Source organism: Girardinichthys multiradiatus, chromosome 23 (genome assembly GCF_021462225.1).
Source record: "Girardinichthys multiradiatus isolate DD_20200921_A chromosome 23, DD_fGirMul_XY1, whole genome shotgun sequence".
In the NCBI taxonomy this organism is placed as follows: Eukaryota; Metazoa; Chordata; class Actinopteri; order Cyprinodontiformes; family Goodeidae; genus Girardinichthys; species Girardinichthys multiradiatus.
In genome coordinates, this window is record NC_061815.1 from 36,595,049 (window position 1) to 36,613,314 (window position 18,266).

Sequence of the window (18,266 nt, forward strand, 5' to 3'; positions counted from 1 at the left end):
TGATACAGCACTCTGGGAACAGCCTATTCATTCAGAAATTTCTTTCTGTGTCTTACCCTCTTGCTTGAGGGTGTCAATAGTGGCCTTCTGGACAGCAGTCAGGTCGGCAGTCTTACCCATGATTGGGGTTTTGAGTGATGAACCAGGCTGGGAGTTTTAAAGGCCTCAGGAATCTTTTGCAGGTGTTTAGAGTTAACTCGTTGATTCAGATGATTAGGTTCATAGCTCGTTTAGAGACCCTTCTAATGATATGCTAATTTTGTGAGATAGGAATTTTGGGTTTTCATGAGCTGTATGCCAAAATCATCCGTATTAAGACAATAAAAGACCTGAAATATTTCAGTTAGTGTGCAATGAATCTAAAATATATGAATGTTAAATTTTCATCATGACATTATGGAAAATAATGAACTTTATCACAATATGCTAATATTTTGAGAAGGACCTGTATATCAGCCGTAGCGCAAAGGGAACTAACCAGCTTGAAATGTAGTGTAAATCCCACCTAGATGGCGGCGCCGCTTGATTCGCCGGCACGGTTATGATGCGAGCCCAAGGCAAACACGAGGAAGTAGCGAGTGACGCCCAACTTCTCTCGGCCAATCAGGTGCTCCACATCCTGCTGTCAGTTAAATGAGGCAAAGTCGACGATCGAGGTAAAACATCTTTATAACTATTATCTACCATCGGTTGGAAAAACAGTGTTTTGAATGGAATTTAGAGAAAAACAAATTGATCGTTGACTTTTTTTTTTACCGCTCAACATCTTTAATTCGTTATAAAACTCGGTTTAAACCTATCGTTGTGCGGGTGGAGTGACTTCATCATGTGATATTTACACCATGTCTGCTGTTTGACTCCGGTTTCAGAAACAAACTGGGTTATTTAATCCGGTTCTAACCCACATTTATTATGTGTTTTACAGATGGAAGTGAACCGCTTGGACTTCTACATCGGTCTCTCTCTGGCTGTGAGCTCCAGTGTTTTTATCGGATCAAGTTTCATCCTGAAAAAGAAAGGACTGCTGCGATTAGCCAGCAAGGGCTCAACACGAGCAGGTAGTAAAAGCTTATGACAAATGTGAAAGTGCTTGAAATAATAACCCCAACCTTAAAATTGACTACAGCTGAGACACAAATTACAGAGGCTAATTCATTAGGACTTAAACATGATCAGAATACCTACTTCAGTACAAGATTTCAGGACTTTTGAAGAAATACTTTTATCCCCATTCTGCTCTTCTAAACTCAATCACAACTAGAAAAATTTGCATTTCCTGCGAAAATGCAGTGTGAATGCTGTAAGCTGAATTTTTTAGCTGAAAGCTGGCAGAAACAAGCTGAAATTGACTAAAGATAATCTGCTGAAATGTAATGAATTAGAAGAAAACAGAAATGCTAAACTCCTGTTGAAAGCTGGCAGAAATTGGCTAAGGTTGACAGCATAATATCAGCTGAAATCTGATAAATTAGTAGAAATAGCAGAAACATCAAAGATAAACAGTCATCTTATCTGTTTTGGCAGGAAGACTATTAACTATAAAACAACATAACAAGGTGATGTTACTCAAAAGTACTTGTTGAAATAGTTGTTGTAATACAAGAACTGACAAAAACATTAAAAAAGCAGGAAAGAGCTGGACATAGAAGAACTGAAAAAGCATAGACTGAAGCAAAAATATAGACTAAGAAGTTGAATTCAGTGCTAAAATATATTTTAAAAATGGCAGAAAATTCTGAAAAGAGTGAATTAAGAACAAATACCTGAAGAAACACAAAAACAAACAGGTAATGTCGTAAAAAAGGCCGTGTGTTCATCAGCTAAGAGAGAAGAGAGGAGAAAGAGAAGCTAAAATGCCAACATTAGCATATAGGCTATCACTAGCATGAAGGCTGATATTAATTTACCCCATCTACTATGCAAAAACAATGTATAAGCTAAAATTAGCTAAAATGCTAATGCTAACTACAGCCTATATTCAAAAGTCTATGAAATTGCCCTTTAAAATTATTCACTCTTGTTCAGGTGTTGGAACAGCAGTAGAAGCTGTTTAAGTTGCTGACATCAAATCGTCGCTGTTTTGATTCTCCACTGGGACCTATGAAGATGGTCTTATCATCATAAGTCACAGAGTAGTGGTTTCATTCTGGTTCTGAAGGCGATTTTGGACCTGGTTCTGGTGGATAGTCCCTAACTGGTTCTGATTGAGATTTCCTCTTGGTTCTGATGGAGTTTGGGTGTGGTTCTTATGGAGATTCATTCCAGGTTCGGATGGATGTTGGACCGGGTTCTGATGGAGGTTTCTTTCCTGTTCTGATAGAGTTTGGACCTGGTTCTAATAGTGGGTTCCTAACTAGTCTTGATGTGGAATTTTTCTTGGTTCTGATGGAGTTTGGGTCTGGTTCTGATTAATGGTGGACCTGGTTCTGATAGAAGGGTCCTCCTGACTCTGAAGGAGATTTGGACCTGGTTTTGGTGGTTTTCTTACTGGTTCTGATAGGTTTGACCTGGTTCTGATAGATTTTTACCTGGTTCAGATGGAGTTTTGTACATGGTTCTGATGAAGATTTGTACCAGGTTCTAATGGAGTTTGGACCTGGTTCTAGGTCCCTAACTGGTTCTGATGGAGATTTCCTCCTGGTTCTGATTGAGTTTGGGTATGGTTCTGATGGAGGGTTCCCAACTGGTTCTGATGGAGTTTCGGTCCAGTTCTGGTGGAGATTTGTTCCAGGTTCTGATGCTTCTTTTAACTGGTTCTGATTGCAGTTTCTTTCTGGTTCTGATTGAGTTTAGACCTGGTTCCGATACAAATTTGTACCTGGTTCTGAAACATGTTTGTACCTGGTTCTGATGGAGATTTTTTCCTGGTTCTGGTGGAGGGTCCCTAACTGTTTTTGATGGAGATTTCCTCTTGGTTCTGATGGAGTTTGTGCCCGGTACTGATGGAGATTTGCCACAGGTTCTGATAGAGGTTTCTTTCTGGTTCTGATTGAGTTTGGACCTGGTTCTGATAGTGGGTGCCTAACTGGTCCTGATGGAGAATTCCTCCTGGTTCTGATGGAGTTTGGGTCTGGTTCTGATGAAGAATTCCCCCTGGTTCTGATGGAGTTCAGGTGTGGATCTGATGAATGTTGGACCTGGTTCTGATAGAAGGGACCTCCTGATTCTGAAGGAGATTTGGTTCTGGTTCTGGTGGAGATTTCTTCATGGTTCTGATAGTTTCCATCTGATTCTGATGGATTTTGGACAAGGTTCTGATGGAAATTTCCTCTTGGTTCTGATGGAGTTTGTGTCGAGTTCTGATGCGCTAACAGCCTATATGCAAAAGTTTATGAAATTGCCTTTTAAATTTAATCACTGTTGTCTAGCTGTTAGAACAGCAGTACATGCTGTTTAAGTACTCGACACAAAATGGCCGTCATGTAGTTGCTTCCTATGAAGATGGTCAAAGGGTTAGAGGTCGGGTCAGGTTTAGGCCTTAGAAATGAATGAAATTGAGTGGAAGTCAATGAAAAGTCCTCACAAAGATAGTAAAACAGGCATGTGTGTGTGTGTGTCTGAGTAGGAGACAGGGAGAGAAGAAAGACAGAATCACATCCAGACATATACAGTAGGAGATACACAGAGCTATAAATAGAACAGTGAGGAATGAATCAGCCAATCAGCAAAGAGCGTCAGTGTAACTTGACACCTGCAGCATTTCTAATGCAGCACCTCACTATTGTCTCCCCCTGGCCTGGGCTTTTAACATGGAGGCGCATGCTCCCGAACTACTGCCCATAACTTGGAAACCGTAAAGGTGCGTTCACACCAAACGCGATTTCTGCGAATTTTTCGCCTCATTTGTGTGCTTTTGCCCGCTTCACATTCCGCGTGAACTCCGCATTGGCATTCGGCAACAAGCGACAACGCTTCGCCGCGTCATCAAATAGGAGGAGCTTCCATCTGCTGCTTGCTGGTTTCAACTGAACATGCTTGACATGGATTTCACGGATAATCACGGTGTTTTACCTGAGGAGAGCCGAAAAACGACGCCGACATCAATGTCCCTGGGTTCACCAGATTCTTCAGGGACAGGAACAGTTCGGAGATTACCACCATCTACTCCAGGAGCTGCGTCTGGATGACGGTCGATTTCAGCGGTACTTCCGTCTATCCAGGACCCAGTTCGACTATCTGCTGCCCCGCGTTGGGAGATGAATCGGCCTCCGGGACGCCAACTACCGGCGACTGCAGTGAAGCCAGCCCGAAGCCGGACACCGGACACTCAAGCTCAGCGGAGCCAGCGGCATCCAGCCCACGGCCGATCCGAGTCAGGCACCCCGATTTCGGCTAGCTGTTCTCTGTTGCTCCCTCTTCTGACGCGCGGTTGTTCACTAGGGACCGTCAATAAGTTTCCGTACCAAACAATCGTGGAAAATGCCTGAGAGTGCCTGAATCGGATCAACCGTGAGCTAGATGCCGCTAACTCCGCGGAGCTTGAACATCCAACTTCAAACTAACTTCACCACGGTTTACCGGCGCTGTATCCCCGCTGCTGAACACCTGTCCATCTGTCTTCGGTGAGTAAATAAATCTCAGCTCAGTAAAAAAACAGCCGATTTTTAATGTCCACATCTCCTAAATATAAGATATTTGTGCCTAAACATAACCAGGCCAGGTCCTTTCTGTACTTGTCTCGGTAAAAGTAATTAGTTGAGTTATACAACTCTGGCTTGCCGCACACCGCCACTATGATCTGGTCCTCCATCATTGACAACTGCTTCTTCTCCGCTTTGGTCCTTCACCTACGTCACAGCCACATCCAGTTCCTGATTGGTTGACGCGACGCGAATTTAGGAAAAAGTTCAGATTTTTTAACTCGTCCATCGTGCCGCTCCTGCTTCGCTTGCCGTGCCTTCCACGTCCTTCGCACCGCGCCGTGCCGCTCCGCTCTACATAGGGATAACGTAAATTGGCCGCTCCTTTCGCAGAAATCGCGTTTTTGGAATTTTGCTGAATCTCCATTCATTTCAATGGGACAGAAATTGGCATAAAAAGCTGAATATTTCAAAAATTATAATAGCAGAAGTTACCAAAAGTCATAGCATAATTCTCCAGAACGAGCCGAACGTTTTGATACCAAAATTGTTGAAATCGGTTGAAAAATGTAGGACTAGTTACGCGCAGAAAAACGTACGGAAAATATAATAATAAAAATAAAAATAAAGAAAAACAGAAAAACAATAAAAGAGAATGCATGAATGCATTCTCACTGATAATAAAGAGAAACAGGATCTCTATAGTGTGAATGCCTTTAGCATTCACACAATGACAGAGTGATGTCTGCAGTCCGGCCCTCTTTAGCACTGAGCTTAAAGTAAGATAATTGAAATAATGGTAGCAGATCGTTTTATTTTCATTAACTTTCCAATAACAAGCATTTTATCCGATCACTCCTAGCAACCAAAACCAACTCATTGCCAAAATGTGTGCACCAAGAATGTAAAAGAACATTATTACCTAAAAAAAAACACCAGTAATTTATTCCTTTCTTGCTAAATTATTCCCACTGTGGAACAATAAAGGATATTTCTATTCTATTAATTTTACCTGAACATTTCTTGAATTATGTAGAGGGTGTCAGTTTTACTATCATTCATTATGATGTGTTTGAGTTTTCAGGAAATGTGTTTCTGATTGAATAGTGTAATATCAGTTTTATTTGTCCATCCCCATACATGCAGGCTTAGAAACAAATAAAAGCAAAAACCAAATGCAGCTCATGAGGCATAGAGCCTGAATTAAACACAACTATATAAAATGTGGATGGCAACCCATGTAATTACATAAAACTGTACAATTTCTGTTATTTAAATGAATAATGTTTCAAACAGTATTGTGACTATTTTGCTGTCTTTATATCCCAGGTCAAGGTGGCTACGCATATCTGAAAGAATGGCTGTGGTGGGCGGGGCTCATTTCAAGTAAGCAGATGATTTGCTGTGGTTCAGCTGTGTTTCCTCACTCTCTCTGTGTTGCATTTCAGAGCAGCCATGTCAAGAAACACTGTGGTCATTGTTAAAGGTTGTGGGTTTGGTAGTTTAAATGTGAACACCACATTACTGGTGTTCACATTCCCTCAAGGAGCACATTTGCACATTCGTGTTTAAAGAATTATAATTTCTCAGAGTTTAAGCTGACCATCTAATGGTGCGTTTGATTTGCTGTAGTGGGAGCAGGAGAGGCCGCCAACTTTGCTGCATATGCATTTGCACCAGCCACGCTGGTGACCCCCCTCGGAGCACTCAGTGTCCTTGTCAGGTATGCATTCTTTTGTAATTTCATATTCTGGAAGCTGAAATGTGTCCGGTCTCAAAAGCAAGCAAGATATGCAGAACCATGCAAATGTATTAATATGTTTTTTTCCACATTTTGTCACATTATGACCACAAACGTCAATGTATGTTTATGTGATTTAGGTAAAAGACTGTGAAGTGGAAAGAAAATGATAAGTTGTTTTCTACAATTTTTACAAACAATAGTCTGAAAAGTGTCCAGCTCCCTTAGTCAACCACAACCCTAATGTACTTTTATAAGGATTTAATTGTAACATTCGTTATAGCTCTGGCTATATGTTTAGTATTTAGTTTGATCTATTTTATTTGGTTTAGGTGGCAGTGTTTATTTGCATGCAGGTTGACACACTGGCCTACAGTGCCTTTCAAAAGTATTCGGCCCCCTTGAACTGGTCAACCTCTTGCCACATTTCAGGCTTCAAACATAAAGAAATAAAATTCAAATTTTTTGTGTGAAGAAGCAACAAGAGGGACACAATCGTGAAGTGGAATGAAATTTATTGGATGTATCAAACTTTTTTAACAAATAAAAAACTGAAAAGTGGGGGCGTACAATATTATTCGGCCCCCTTGCGTTAATACTTTGTAGCGCCACCCTTTGCTGCAATTACAGCAGCAAGTCTCTTGGGGTATGTCTCTATCAGTTTTGCACATCGAGAGACTGAAATTCTTGCCCATTCTTCCTTGCAAAACAGCTCAAGCTCAGTGAGGTTGGATGGAGAGCGTTCATGAACAGCAGTCTTCAGCTCTTTCCACAGATTCTCGATTGGATTCAAGTCTGGACTTTGACTTGGCCATTCCAACACCTGGATACGTTTATTTGTGAACCATTTCATTGTAGATTTGGCTTTATGTTTTGGATCATTGTCTTGTTGTTAATCTCTTTCCCAGTCTCAGGTCTCTTGCAGACTCCAACAGGTTTTCTTCCAGAATGGTCCTGTATTTGGCCCCATCCATCTTCCCATCAATTTTGACCATCTTCCCTGTCCCTGCTGAAGAAAAGCAGGCCCAAACCATGATGCTGCCACCACCATGTTTGACAGTGGGGATGGTGTGTTCAGGGTGATGAGCTGTGTTGCTTTTATGCCAAACATATCGTTTTGCATTGTGGTTTCATCTGACCAGAGCACCTTCTTCCACATGTTTGGTGTGTCTCCCAGGTGGCTTGTGGCAAACTTTAAATGAGACTTTTTATGGATATCTTTGAGAAATGGTTTTCTTCTTGCCACTCTTCCATAACGGCCAGATTTGTGCAGTGTACGACTGATTGTTGTCCTATGAACAGACTCTCCCACCTCGGCTGTAGATCTCTGCAGTTCATCCAGAGTGATCATGGACCTCTTGGCTGCATCTCTGATCAGTCTTCTTCTTGTTCAAGATGAAAGTTTAGAGGGACAGCCGGGTCTTGGTAGGTTTGCAGTGGTCTGATACTCCTTCCATTTCAATATGACTGCTTGCACAGTGCTCCTTGGGAAGTTTAAAGCTTGGGAAATCTTTTTGTATCCAAATCCGGCTTTAAACTTCTCCACAACAGTATCTTGGACCTGCCTGGTGTGTTCCTTGGTCTTCATGCTCTCTGCGCTTTGAACAGAATCCTGAGACTATCACAGAGCAGGTGCATTTATACAGAGACTTGATTACACACAGGTGGATTCTATTTATCATCATCAGTCATTTGGGACAACATTGGATCATTCAGAGATCCTCACTGAACTTCTGGAGTGAGTTTGCTGCACTGAAAGTAAAGGGGCCAAGTAATATTGCACGCCCCACTTTTCAGTTTTTTATTTGTTAAAAAAGTTTGACACATCCAATAAATTTCATTCCACTTCACGATTGTGTCCCACTTGTTGTTGATTCTTCACAAAAAATTAGAATTTTATATCTTTATGTTTGAAGCCTGGTTAGGTTCTACTAAACCCCACACTTACTATAATCTGCTATCCATTTTACCATGTATCCCAGACTGCCACTCCGGATGCTGGATTATTGTTCATTTACAAGTTGTTCAATAAATGGAAGCACCCCCAACTTATTTCCCAGTCTGGACATTGTTTTGTAAATGTGTTAAAACCAGGATCCTCCCAAACCCAGAAGTGACTAAAAAGGTGGAACCTGATGGTTGCTACAAATGGCTTTATTCATGCTACTATTCCATAAAGGCTAGGTTTGTGGAGTTACCAACTAATACAGGTACATCTGAAAAATTTGAATATTGTGAAAAAGTTTAATATTCATTTTAGAAAGTGACTCAGTTATATAGATTCATTACCCATAGTGAAAGTTTTCAAGCCTTTATTGATGATGATTATGGCTTACAGATAACGAAAACCCAATATTCGGCATCTCAGAAAATTACATTATTACATAAGATCAATACAAAGGGTATTTTAAACAGAAATGTCAGGCTTCTGAAAGGTATGCTCATTTCTATGTACCCAATACTTGGTTGGGGCTCCTTTAGCATGATTACTGCAATAATGCAGTGTGGTATAGAGGCAATCAGCCTACGGTTCTGCTGCAGTGAAATGGGAGCACAGGTGGCTTTGATAGTGGCCTTTAGGTCATCTGCCTTGTTGGGTCTGGTGTCTCTCATCTTCCTCTTGACAGTACTCCATATATTCTGTGTGGAGTTCAGGTCAGACCAGTTTGCCAGCCAGTCAAGCAGAGTAACACCATGATCACTGAGCCAGCTTTCAGTGTCTTTGGCAGAGTGGGCAGGTGCCAAGTCTTGCTGGGAAATGAAATTGGCTTCTTTATAAGGCTTTTTAGCAGAAGGAAGCAAGATGTGCTCTAAAATGTCCTGGTAGATGGCTGAGTTGAATGTGTGTCACCCACATTAGAAAATGTGTCATAAAAACGAATTAAAAGTGTATTAAAATCAATCCTTTTTATAATAGTGTGTGTGATTGAAATAACTGTTTGAAATCCATACACCCTATTAAACACTAAAAACTAATAGGTTAAAACTGTGTAAAAAAAGTATAAAATGTCTGAATGTAGATTTTCAAGAGTTTAACAGCCAATAGAGTTAAGTGGCTTTGGGTAACCTCAGCCAATCACATTGGTTGTCCCACCCTTTCTGTTTTGTCTTTGCGGTGCACAGTACCAGCTTTGCCGTGATGAAGGAAACTGTGTGGGTGTGTCGAGACCTGGTACTTGGTGTAAGAGCCTGAGCAGAGGACTGATAGCTGACCCTACCTATGCTGAGTGCAGCAACACTCAGCATAGGTAGGGAAATACCTATTGTGAAATACAGGGGTTGGACAATGAAACTGAAACACCTGGTTTTAGACCACAATAATTTATTAGTATGGTGTAGGGCCTCCTTTTGCGGCCAATACAGCGTCAATTTGTCTTGGGAATGACATACAGGTCCTTCTCAAAATATTAGCATATTGTGATAAAGTTCATTATTTTCCATAATGTCATGATGAAAATTTAACATTCATATATTTTAGATTCATTGCACACTAACTGAAATATTTCAGGTCTTTTATTGTCTTAATACGGATGATTTTGGCATACAGCTCATGAAAACCCAAAATTCCTATCTCACAAAATTTGCATATCATTAAAAGGGTCTCTAAACGAGCTATGAACCTAATCATCTGAATCAACGAGTTAACTCTAAACACCTGCAAAAGATTCCTGAGGCCTTTAAAACTCCCAGCCTGGTTCATCACTCAAAACCCCAATCATGGGTAAGACTGCCGACCTGACTGCTGTCCAGAAGGCCACTATTGACATCCTCAAGCAAGAGGGTAAGACACAGAAAGAAATTTCTGAACGAATAGGCTGTTCCCAGAGTGCTGTATCAAGGCACCTCAGTGGGAAGTCTGTGGGAAGGAAAACGTGTGGCAGAAAACGCTGCACAACGAGAAGAGGTGACCGGACCCTGAGGAAAATTGTGGAGAAGGGCCGATTCCAGACTTTGGGGGACCTGCGGAAGCAGTGGACTGAGTCTGGAGTAGAAACATGCACAGCACCGTGCACAGACGTGTGCAGGAAATGGGCTACAGGTGCCGCATTCCCCAGGTCAAGCCACTTTTGAACCAGAAACAGCGGCAGAAGCGCCTGACCTGGGCTACAGAGAAGCAGCACTGGACTGTTGCTCAGTGGTCCAAAGTACTTTTTTCGGATGAAAGCAAATTCTGCATGTCATTCGGAAATCAAAGTGCCAGAGTCTGGAGGAAGACTGGGGAGAAGGAAATGCCAAAATGCCAGAAGTCCAGTGTCAAGTACCCACAGTCAGTGATGGTCTGGGGTGCCGTGTCAGCTGCTGGTGTTGGTCCACTGTGTTTTATCAAGGGCAGGGTCAATGCAGCTAGCTATCAGGAGATTTTGGAGCACTTCCTGCTTCCATCTGCTGAAAAGCTTTATGGAGATGAAGATTTCATTTTTCAGCACGACCTGGCACCTGCTCACAGTGCCAAAACCACTGGTAAATGGTTTACTGACCATGGTATCACTGTGCTCAATTGGCCTGCCAACTCTCCTGACCTGAACCCCATAGAGAATCTGTGGGATATTGTGAAGAGAACGTTGAGAGACTCAAGACCCAACACTCTGGATGAGCTAAAGGCCGCTATCAAAGCATCCTGGGCCTCCATAAGACCTCAGCAGTGCCACAGGCTGATTGCCTCCATGCCACGCCGCATTGAAGCAGTCATTTCTGCCAAAGTATTGAGTGCATAACTGTACATGATTATTTGAAGGTTGACGTTTTTTGTATTAAAAACACTTTTCTTTTGTTGGTCGGATGAAATATGCTACTTTTGTGAGATAGGAATTTTGGGTTTTCATGAGCTGTATGCCAAAATCATCCGTATTAAGACAATAAAAGACCTGAAATATTTCAGTTAGTGTGCAATAAATCTAAAATATATGAATGTTAAATTTTCATCATGACATTATGGAAAATAATGAACTTTATCACAGTATGCTAATATTTTGAGAAGGACCTGTATACAAGTCCTGCACAGTGGTCAGAGGGATTTTAAGCCATTCTTCTTGCAGGATAGTGTCCAGGTCACTACGTGATACTGGTGGAGGAAAACGTTTCCTGACTCGCTCCTCCAAAACACCCCAAAGTGGCTCAACAATATTTAGATCTGGTGACTGTGCAGGCCATGGGAGATGTTCAACTTCACTTTCATGTTCATCAAACCAATCTTTCACCAGTCTTGTTGTGTGTATTGGTGCATTGTCATCCTGATACACGGCACCGCCTTCAGGATACAATGTTTGAACCATTGGATGCACATGGTCCTCAAGAATGGTTCGGTAGTCATTGGCAGTGACGCACCCATCTAGCACAAGTATTGGGCCAAGGGAATGCCATGATATGGCAGCCCAAACCATCACTGATCCACCCCCATGCTTCACTCTGGGCATGCAACAGTCTGGGTGGTACGCTTCTTTGGGGCTTCTCCACACCGTAACTCTCCTGGATGTGGGGAAAACAGTAAAGGTGGACTCATCAGAGAACAATACATGTTTCACATTGTCCACAGCCCAAGATTTGCACTCCTTGCACCATTGAAACCAACGTTTGGCATTGGCATGAGTGACCAAAGGTTTGGCTATAGTAGCCCGGCCGTGTATATTGACTCTGTGGAGCTCCCGACGGACAGTTCTGGTGGAAACAGGAGAGTTGAGGTGCACATTTAATTCTGCCGTGATTTGGGCAGCCGTGGTTTTATGTTTTTTGGATACAATCCAGGTTAGCACCCGAACATCCCTTTCAGACAGCTTCCTCTTGCGTCCACAGTTAATCCTGTTGGATGTGGTTCGTCCTTCTTGGTGGTATGCTGACATTACCCTGGATACCGTGGTTCTTGATACATCACAAAGACTTGCTGTCTTGGTCACAGATGTGCCAGCAAGATGTGCACCAACAATTTGTCTTCTTTTGAACTCTGGTATGTCACCCATAATGTTGTGTGCATTTCAATATTTTGAGCAAAACTGTGGTCTTACCCTGCTAATTGAACCTTCACACTCTGCTCTTACTGGTGCAATGTGCAATCAATGAAGACTGGCTACCAGGCTGGTCCAATTTAGCCATGAAACCTCCCACACTAAAATGACAGGTGTTTCATTGTCCAACCCCTCTACCTACTGCATGTGAACCTTAAAAAATGTTCTATTTTCCATTACATTCCAAACGCTGCCTGTTTGAACAGAATCTGTTCTGACTGACAGAATTCACAGACCGACATAACTGGAGAAGTCGGAGACCAAAGACGACACGTCCAACTTTATTTTATTTTGTAGATCAATGTGTGCACATTTTATTTTGTATTTTTGTGTCAGGTATACACGAAGTTGTTCGGTTCAACACAACTCAATATATCGAATTCTGTTCTGAGTGTGGTTTGTTATGGCCACGCATCCTCTAGTCTTCCCCATGATTGTATAGCCTACTGGCCCAGACTGAGAGACCATTTAGAGCCTCAGAAAACCTTTGCAGGTGTTTTGAGTTAAGTTAGCTGGTTAGCGTGTGACAATCAAGATATTCTCATTTCTGAGACACTGAATAATTGGTTTTCTTTATGTTAGTGATAAACAGCAAAATTACAAGAAATAAAGGCTTGAGATATTTAATTCCATGCATCGTGAATCTATGCAATATATGAGTTTCACTTTATGAAAAGAGTGACAAAATTACTGAACTTTTTCATGACATTAAATTTTTTTTTTAAATGTTCCTGTAGTTTTCCAGTGAACAGATGCTCCCACCTGAGCTGTGGATCTCTACAGCTCTTTCAGAGTTACCATGAGCCTCTTGGCTGCTAGTATAATTAATGGGGTCTTTGCCTGGCTTTTCAGTTTTTAGATGTGTTCTTTGGTTTTCATGATCCTGTTTGGTCATTAATGTTCTCTAACAAACCTCTGAGACCTTCAAAGAACAGCCGGCTCAATCCAAACATTAAATTACACAGCTGGATTCAACTACAGTAGTTGGTTGGTTTTATTTTGGGTTATGAAAGGGGGCTAAAACGGATTCATACCACACTTTTCAAATTTTTATTTCTAAAACACTTTGAAAACCTGGGATCATTTTCATCATAATTTACCTGCAACTTTATGTTGTTGCGTTACTTCAAACAGTATAAATACTTTTGTAATGGACTGTTAGCAATAAAAATGGGAATGAATGGAACTGAGTGAAACTGAAAATATATTTTTCAGATTTTATATATCAAAAAATATAAATTCTTTACAGTATTTTTCTAACAGTTTCACGAATAAGATCATAACTTTTCCAGTGCTGTGCTCTCCTCATACTTTCTGAACGAGCGGCTGAACGTTCATGGGAAGATTGGTTGCCTGCTTTGCATCCTGGGCTCCACGGTCATGGTGATCCATGCACCACAGGAAGAGGAAGTCGCCTCTCTCAGCGCCATGGCTGAGAAACTGAAAGACCCAGGTAGCGTCATGTCTTTATCTGTGGTTCATTTTCTACAAAGCTCATGTTTTGCATTGACACAATCTAGGGGTCAGAGTTATGCCCAATTATTAATAGGTATCTAATAAGGCATGAAAGAATCTACTTCTGGTTTAACAGTCCCTCTGAAATGTTCCCGCTAGGTTTCATTGTGTTTGCCGTGTGTGTTGTCGGAAGCAGCCTCGTCCTGATCTTTGCTGTGGCTCCTCGCTTCGGACAGAGGAACGTTCTAGTCTACATCATGATCTGCTCTGTGATTGGCTCCCTTTCAGTCTCTTGTGTCAAGGGTCTCGGCATTGGCATCAAGGAGCTGCTTTCAGGGACAGCAGTGCTGAAGCACCCCCTGTTCTGGGCCTTGCTCATCTGCCTGGCGATCTGCGTCAGTATTCAGATCAGCTACCTGAACAAAGCTCTGGACATCTACAACACCTCCATCGTCACTCCGATTTACTACGTCTTCTTCACCACGTCTGTCATGGCCTGCTCAGCCATCCTGTTCAAGGAATGGTTAAGAATGACCGTCGATGGTATAGTGGGGACAATCAGCGGCTTCCTCACCATCATTTTGGGGATTTTCCTCCTCCATGCCTTTAAAGACATTACATTTAACCTGGACTCCCTCCCTTTATACCTGAGAAGAAGCCCTCATTGGTTCCCAGGAGGCCAACAATCTTATGTGGCTCTTCCTGAGGATGATATGCAAGCAGATGAGAGAAATTCAGCCAGAGGTGGCGAGCAAAAGAGGGAGCCTCCTAAATAAAAGGGACCATCAACGTTATCTATAACACACTTCTCAAAGTTTAATGAACTTTAAAACTTGTAGCTGCTTACTAAATCTGAATTTTAGGTCCATTTCAAACAAAGCATGATGCACTGGACGACCAAAGTTGCCTTTCTTTTACCTTAGAAATGTTTTTGCCTTAATGGACGTCATTTAGATCTTATACTCTTAGCTGGACCCGATGATACAGATGTATTTTTTCATGGTATAAAATGAAACGGGAACAAATATTTGTCATAATTTATGATTTCAATGTGTGTTGAACTTTTACATTTAGTCTTTGTTCCTTTACTGAAAGCTTTAACTTGTTCATAGTTTAGCACTTTTACTTTAGAAAAGTAATGGACTAATTAGCAAATGTTAAGGCAATTTGCCCTTAAAAATGACATTGATGAGCTACAATATTACCTCAGTATTATACTCAAAATCTGAACCAAAGAACGTCATTTGTCAGAATGTGGTAAGCTGTAATGTATATTTAATATTGTGATGTTTCATTGAAGAATAAGAGCACTTGTAATGGACATAAAAAGTCTGCACATCTCTGTTAAAAGGCCGGGCTTTGTGATGGAAAAATTAAAAGAAATCTTTTCAAACGTTTTCCACCTTAAACATGACAGCGACGTCTCCAAGAACAAACCTGGTCAGGAGCGACATTTAGGACACATTTCCAAAAGCATGCAAGAAAACATGCTATGGTCTGATGAAACCAATGTTTGTTACAAAAACAACATTGTACATCACCAAAACAATAGCCACAGTAAATGCATGGTGGTGGCAGAATCATGCTTTGGGGTGAAACTGTGACCTTAGGCATCGAGAAAATAACTATGAACAGTTCCTACCATCTGTCCATGCTGACAAAACCTGCAGCTAAAAAGCTGAAGATGGAAGAGGAATTTTCATCGTTCAGCACGACAATGATCTAAAGCAAACATCCAAATGAACAAAAGCAATGCTTCACCAGAACACGAAGTCTTTAAAATGGCCCAGCTGGATCTAGATTTTTCTACCTAAAATAGTTTTTCTCTTGAGGTTTACATGTTATAGGTCACATTGAAAGTGGAAAAAGTTCAAAAGATTATTTATCTGTATCTCATTTGTACATCACAAAAAAACAGCAATTTGGCAAGGGCACAAATACCTTTTACGTGTATATCCACTGTTACAAGCATTTTCAAAAGGATGGTCATACTTATTTGGCATTATGTTTATTGCATGTTTACAGTCCAGAGTCTGTTGTGTACAGTTCTTCAGTCAGAGTGGTTTTACTGACAGTGGTTCTTGGTGGACTCCGTATAGCTGAAAAACATCTCCACACATTCAAACTCAGCTTGACAGTTTGAACTTTTCACTTACATAGATTTAAAAAGCTGACAGAGCCAGCAACAGACCAGCATCTAAATGTTTGGCAACACTCGTCGTCATGTAGACACCAAATAAAACCCTAAACCTTCACACAGTTCTGTACATGGTTTTAATCTCAGGCACTTGTTTCAAATGTAAAACCTGTTCTCTTTTCCAGCTGGCTGGACACCTCCTCAGCTTCCTGTACAGACAGTTGTGTCTGGATCAAACGGTGTTCCCAGTCAGCGCAGAACGTGGGTCTTTTTTTTTTTTCCAAACTTCCAGCTACGGTTTTTAGTCCAACATCGTCTCGGAGAATCCCCCCCTGCTCTTCTGAGTCTGTTCTAGTCTGTTCAGGATGAACTGGCTGGTGTCTATAAATCGCTCCACGCAGTTAACGAAGCACATTTCTGTCCTGGAATCCAGCTTGGGCCCCGGTTTATCCATGCATTTGTCCTGGAGACACACATAAATTATTAAACATGACCAAAAGGGCTGCAACTAACAATTATTTTTGCTAAACAATTAATAATCTGATAGCAAAGGGTGCTTAATACGAGATTTTTTGCACAATTTAAACCAGGTGAAGTTAAAGTTATGCCAATGATGAGTTCTGGATAGGGCATATTTACAAATGTTTTTCATCTTAAATTTCAGATGCAGGTTACTGAAAAAACATACAAAAAAAAAACACTTAAATGTATTCAAAATGAAATATTTAAACTTGTGCCAAGCACAAAACATGAATGCAATAAAAATATTTATCCTTCTTAGATATTTTATTCTCTTAACATATCCTAACATTTTTGTGTAAAAAAAACCCAACGTATTTCTGCAGTTTGAGACAATTTGCTAAATATGCCTGTTAGTGTGAACGCCTAGTCTTTCCATATTATGTCAAGACTGTGAAAGTCCCCAGCTCAAAATGCTTGATGGAAGGCCAAGTACGCCATCCACCTTTCGGGATATCTTCTGTTTTGCTCTATACTAGCACGGGTTTTGTGCTAGGTGGTCTTTATTGTGTTATTGGAGTATTAATTGATTATTTTAGTCTTGGTAAAAAAAAATTTTTTTTATTCCTGTACTGTAAATCAGTACCTTCATACCAGGGTTAAACTTCGTAATACTTTCTGAATAAAGTGACCATGATGCAGGAGGCAACAATACAATTGTCTGAGGTAAATCAAGAGATCTGTCATTGCTTATAAATTGATTAGGGGGTAGAAATGGGCAACAAAACAATCAGTTTAAGGGAAAAATCCCTTTTATGAGCTTGTAAATTAAACATTTAAATATCTTTCTAAATATTGATTAGAGGATCTATTACATGAAATTGCATGCAATACAAACCTTTACATGCAGCATGAAGACAAGATTTAGTATTGACAGAAATCTCTCATATCACATAGTGCCCTGTCTGCATCATTGCAGTTATCATTTTAAAGAACAATTACAGAAACTATTAAAAACCTCATAAACATGAGATATTGCATTATGTGAATTTTTATTTGTAGGAGTGGTGCAACTTGTACAGAGTAGATTTAGAGTGAACCTTTTTGTGCATTAGACACTTATCATGGCAAACCTTCAAAATGCTAAATAATAATGGAAAATGTCACTATTGCTTAAATTTACATTAACTCTCCATATGCACAAGCTTTTATAGGGTGTAGGAATCGACATTTTTTCACAGCTGAGATCAAATCTAGACTGAAATCCATATGTTTGCAATTTAAATTAACTCTGTAGCGAGCTGTCTTCATTATTTCGAGTTGCCATCCGTTGCACATAATGACAAAATGTCAAATACACCTTTTTAACGCTTCACTTAGCGCAGGAATATAAATATCTGAAGATAAAACTAACTGCTGAAAAGCAGCGTGTAATTATATGTTTGTGTATGGAACAATATGTTCAGGCATCAACTTTGAGGAAGCAGTGTTGAATAATTTGCACGTTTACAACAAACCCAACATGTAATCTGTCTATAGCTTCTCTAGCAGCACAAGGCCCTGCCGTAAAGAAACAGATAAAAACCAACATGCTGATGTAAAAACGCTCGTCTCTTACCCAGCAAACCTCAGTCATCTGATGCACCAGCTGCTGAAATCTCTGTTTCTGAGACTCGATTTCGATGAAATGTTGAAGCTGAGGGTCAGTTGTCGCTCCTTTGCCTTCCATATCTTCTAGAAAACGTCGAAGTGACAATATTTATTCTAATTATCACAGTCGAGAGCCTGTTTTTTGCTGACCTTCACGTGTATAAATGAAGGGAAGCCGGAAGTAGTCCAGCCAATCACGGAGCGCGTTCGTGTGACAGAAGGTCAAGCATACGTAACTTCGTAAT

At 40.8% G+C, this 18,266-nt stretch overlaps 2 protein-coding genes across 2 annotated transcripts; one reads left to right on the plus strand and one right to left on the minus strand.

The window, feature by feature from the left end:
- The first annotated feature begins 545 nt into the window (after window positions 1-545).
- zgc:101583 (uncharacterized protein LOC494104 homolog) lies at window positions 546-15,168 on the plus strand. Its single transcript, XM_047353346.1, has 6 exons — window positions 546-656; window positions 926-1,058; window positions 5,910-5,966; window positions 6,213-6,303; window positions 13,613-13,773; window positions 13,935-15,168. Exons 2-6 carry the CDS (start codon window positions 926-928, stop codon window positions 14,549-14,551), a joined length of 1,059 nt encoding a protein of 352 aa, XP_047209302.1. The 5' UTR covers window positions 546-656; the 3' UTR covers window positions 14,552-15,168.
- An 864-nt stretch (window positions 15,169-16,032) lies between these two features.
- timm8a (translocase of inner mitochondrial membrane 8 homolog A (yeast)) lies at window positions 16,033-18,240 on the minus strand. Its single transcript, XM_047353347.1, has 2 exons — window positions 17,990-18,240; window positions 16,033-16,375 (listed from the first exon to the last, which is right to left on the minus strand). The coding sequence occupies exons 1-2, from the start codon at window positions 18,098-18,100 to the stop codon at window positions 16,214-16,216; spliced, it is 273 nt and encodes a 90-aa protein (XP_047209303.1). The 5' UTR covers window positions 18,101-18,240; the 3' UTR covers window positions 16,033-16,213.
- Between the last annotated feature and the right edge of the window lie 26 nt (window positions 18,241-18,266).

Coding starts and splice junctions, on each gene's coding strand:
- zgc:101583 (XM_047353346.1), top strand. CDS start 926: ATGGAAGTGAACCGCTTGGACTTCTACATCGGTCTCTCTCTGGCTGTG. Junction 1,059..5,909: donor CAAGGGCTCAACACGAGCAG/GTAGTAAAAGCT, acceptor TTTATATCCCAG/GTCAAGGTGGCTACGCATAT. Junction 5,967..6,212: donor GTGGGCGGGGCTCATTTCAA/GTAAGCAGATGA, acceptor GATTTGCTGTAG/TGGGAGCAGGAGAGGCCGCC.
- timm8a (XM_047353347.1), bottom strand. CDS start 18,100: ATGGAAGGCAAAGGAGCGACAACTGACCCTCAGCTTCAACATTTCATC. Junction 16,376..17,989: donor AGATGACTGAGGTTTGCTGG/GTAAGAGACGAG, acceptor GTGTGTCTCCAG/GACAAATGCATGGATAAACC.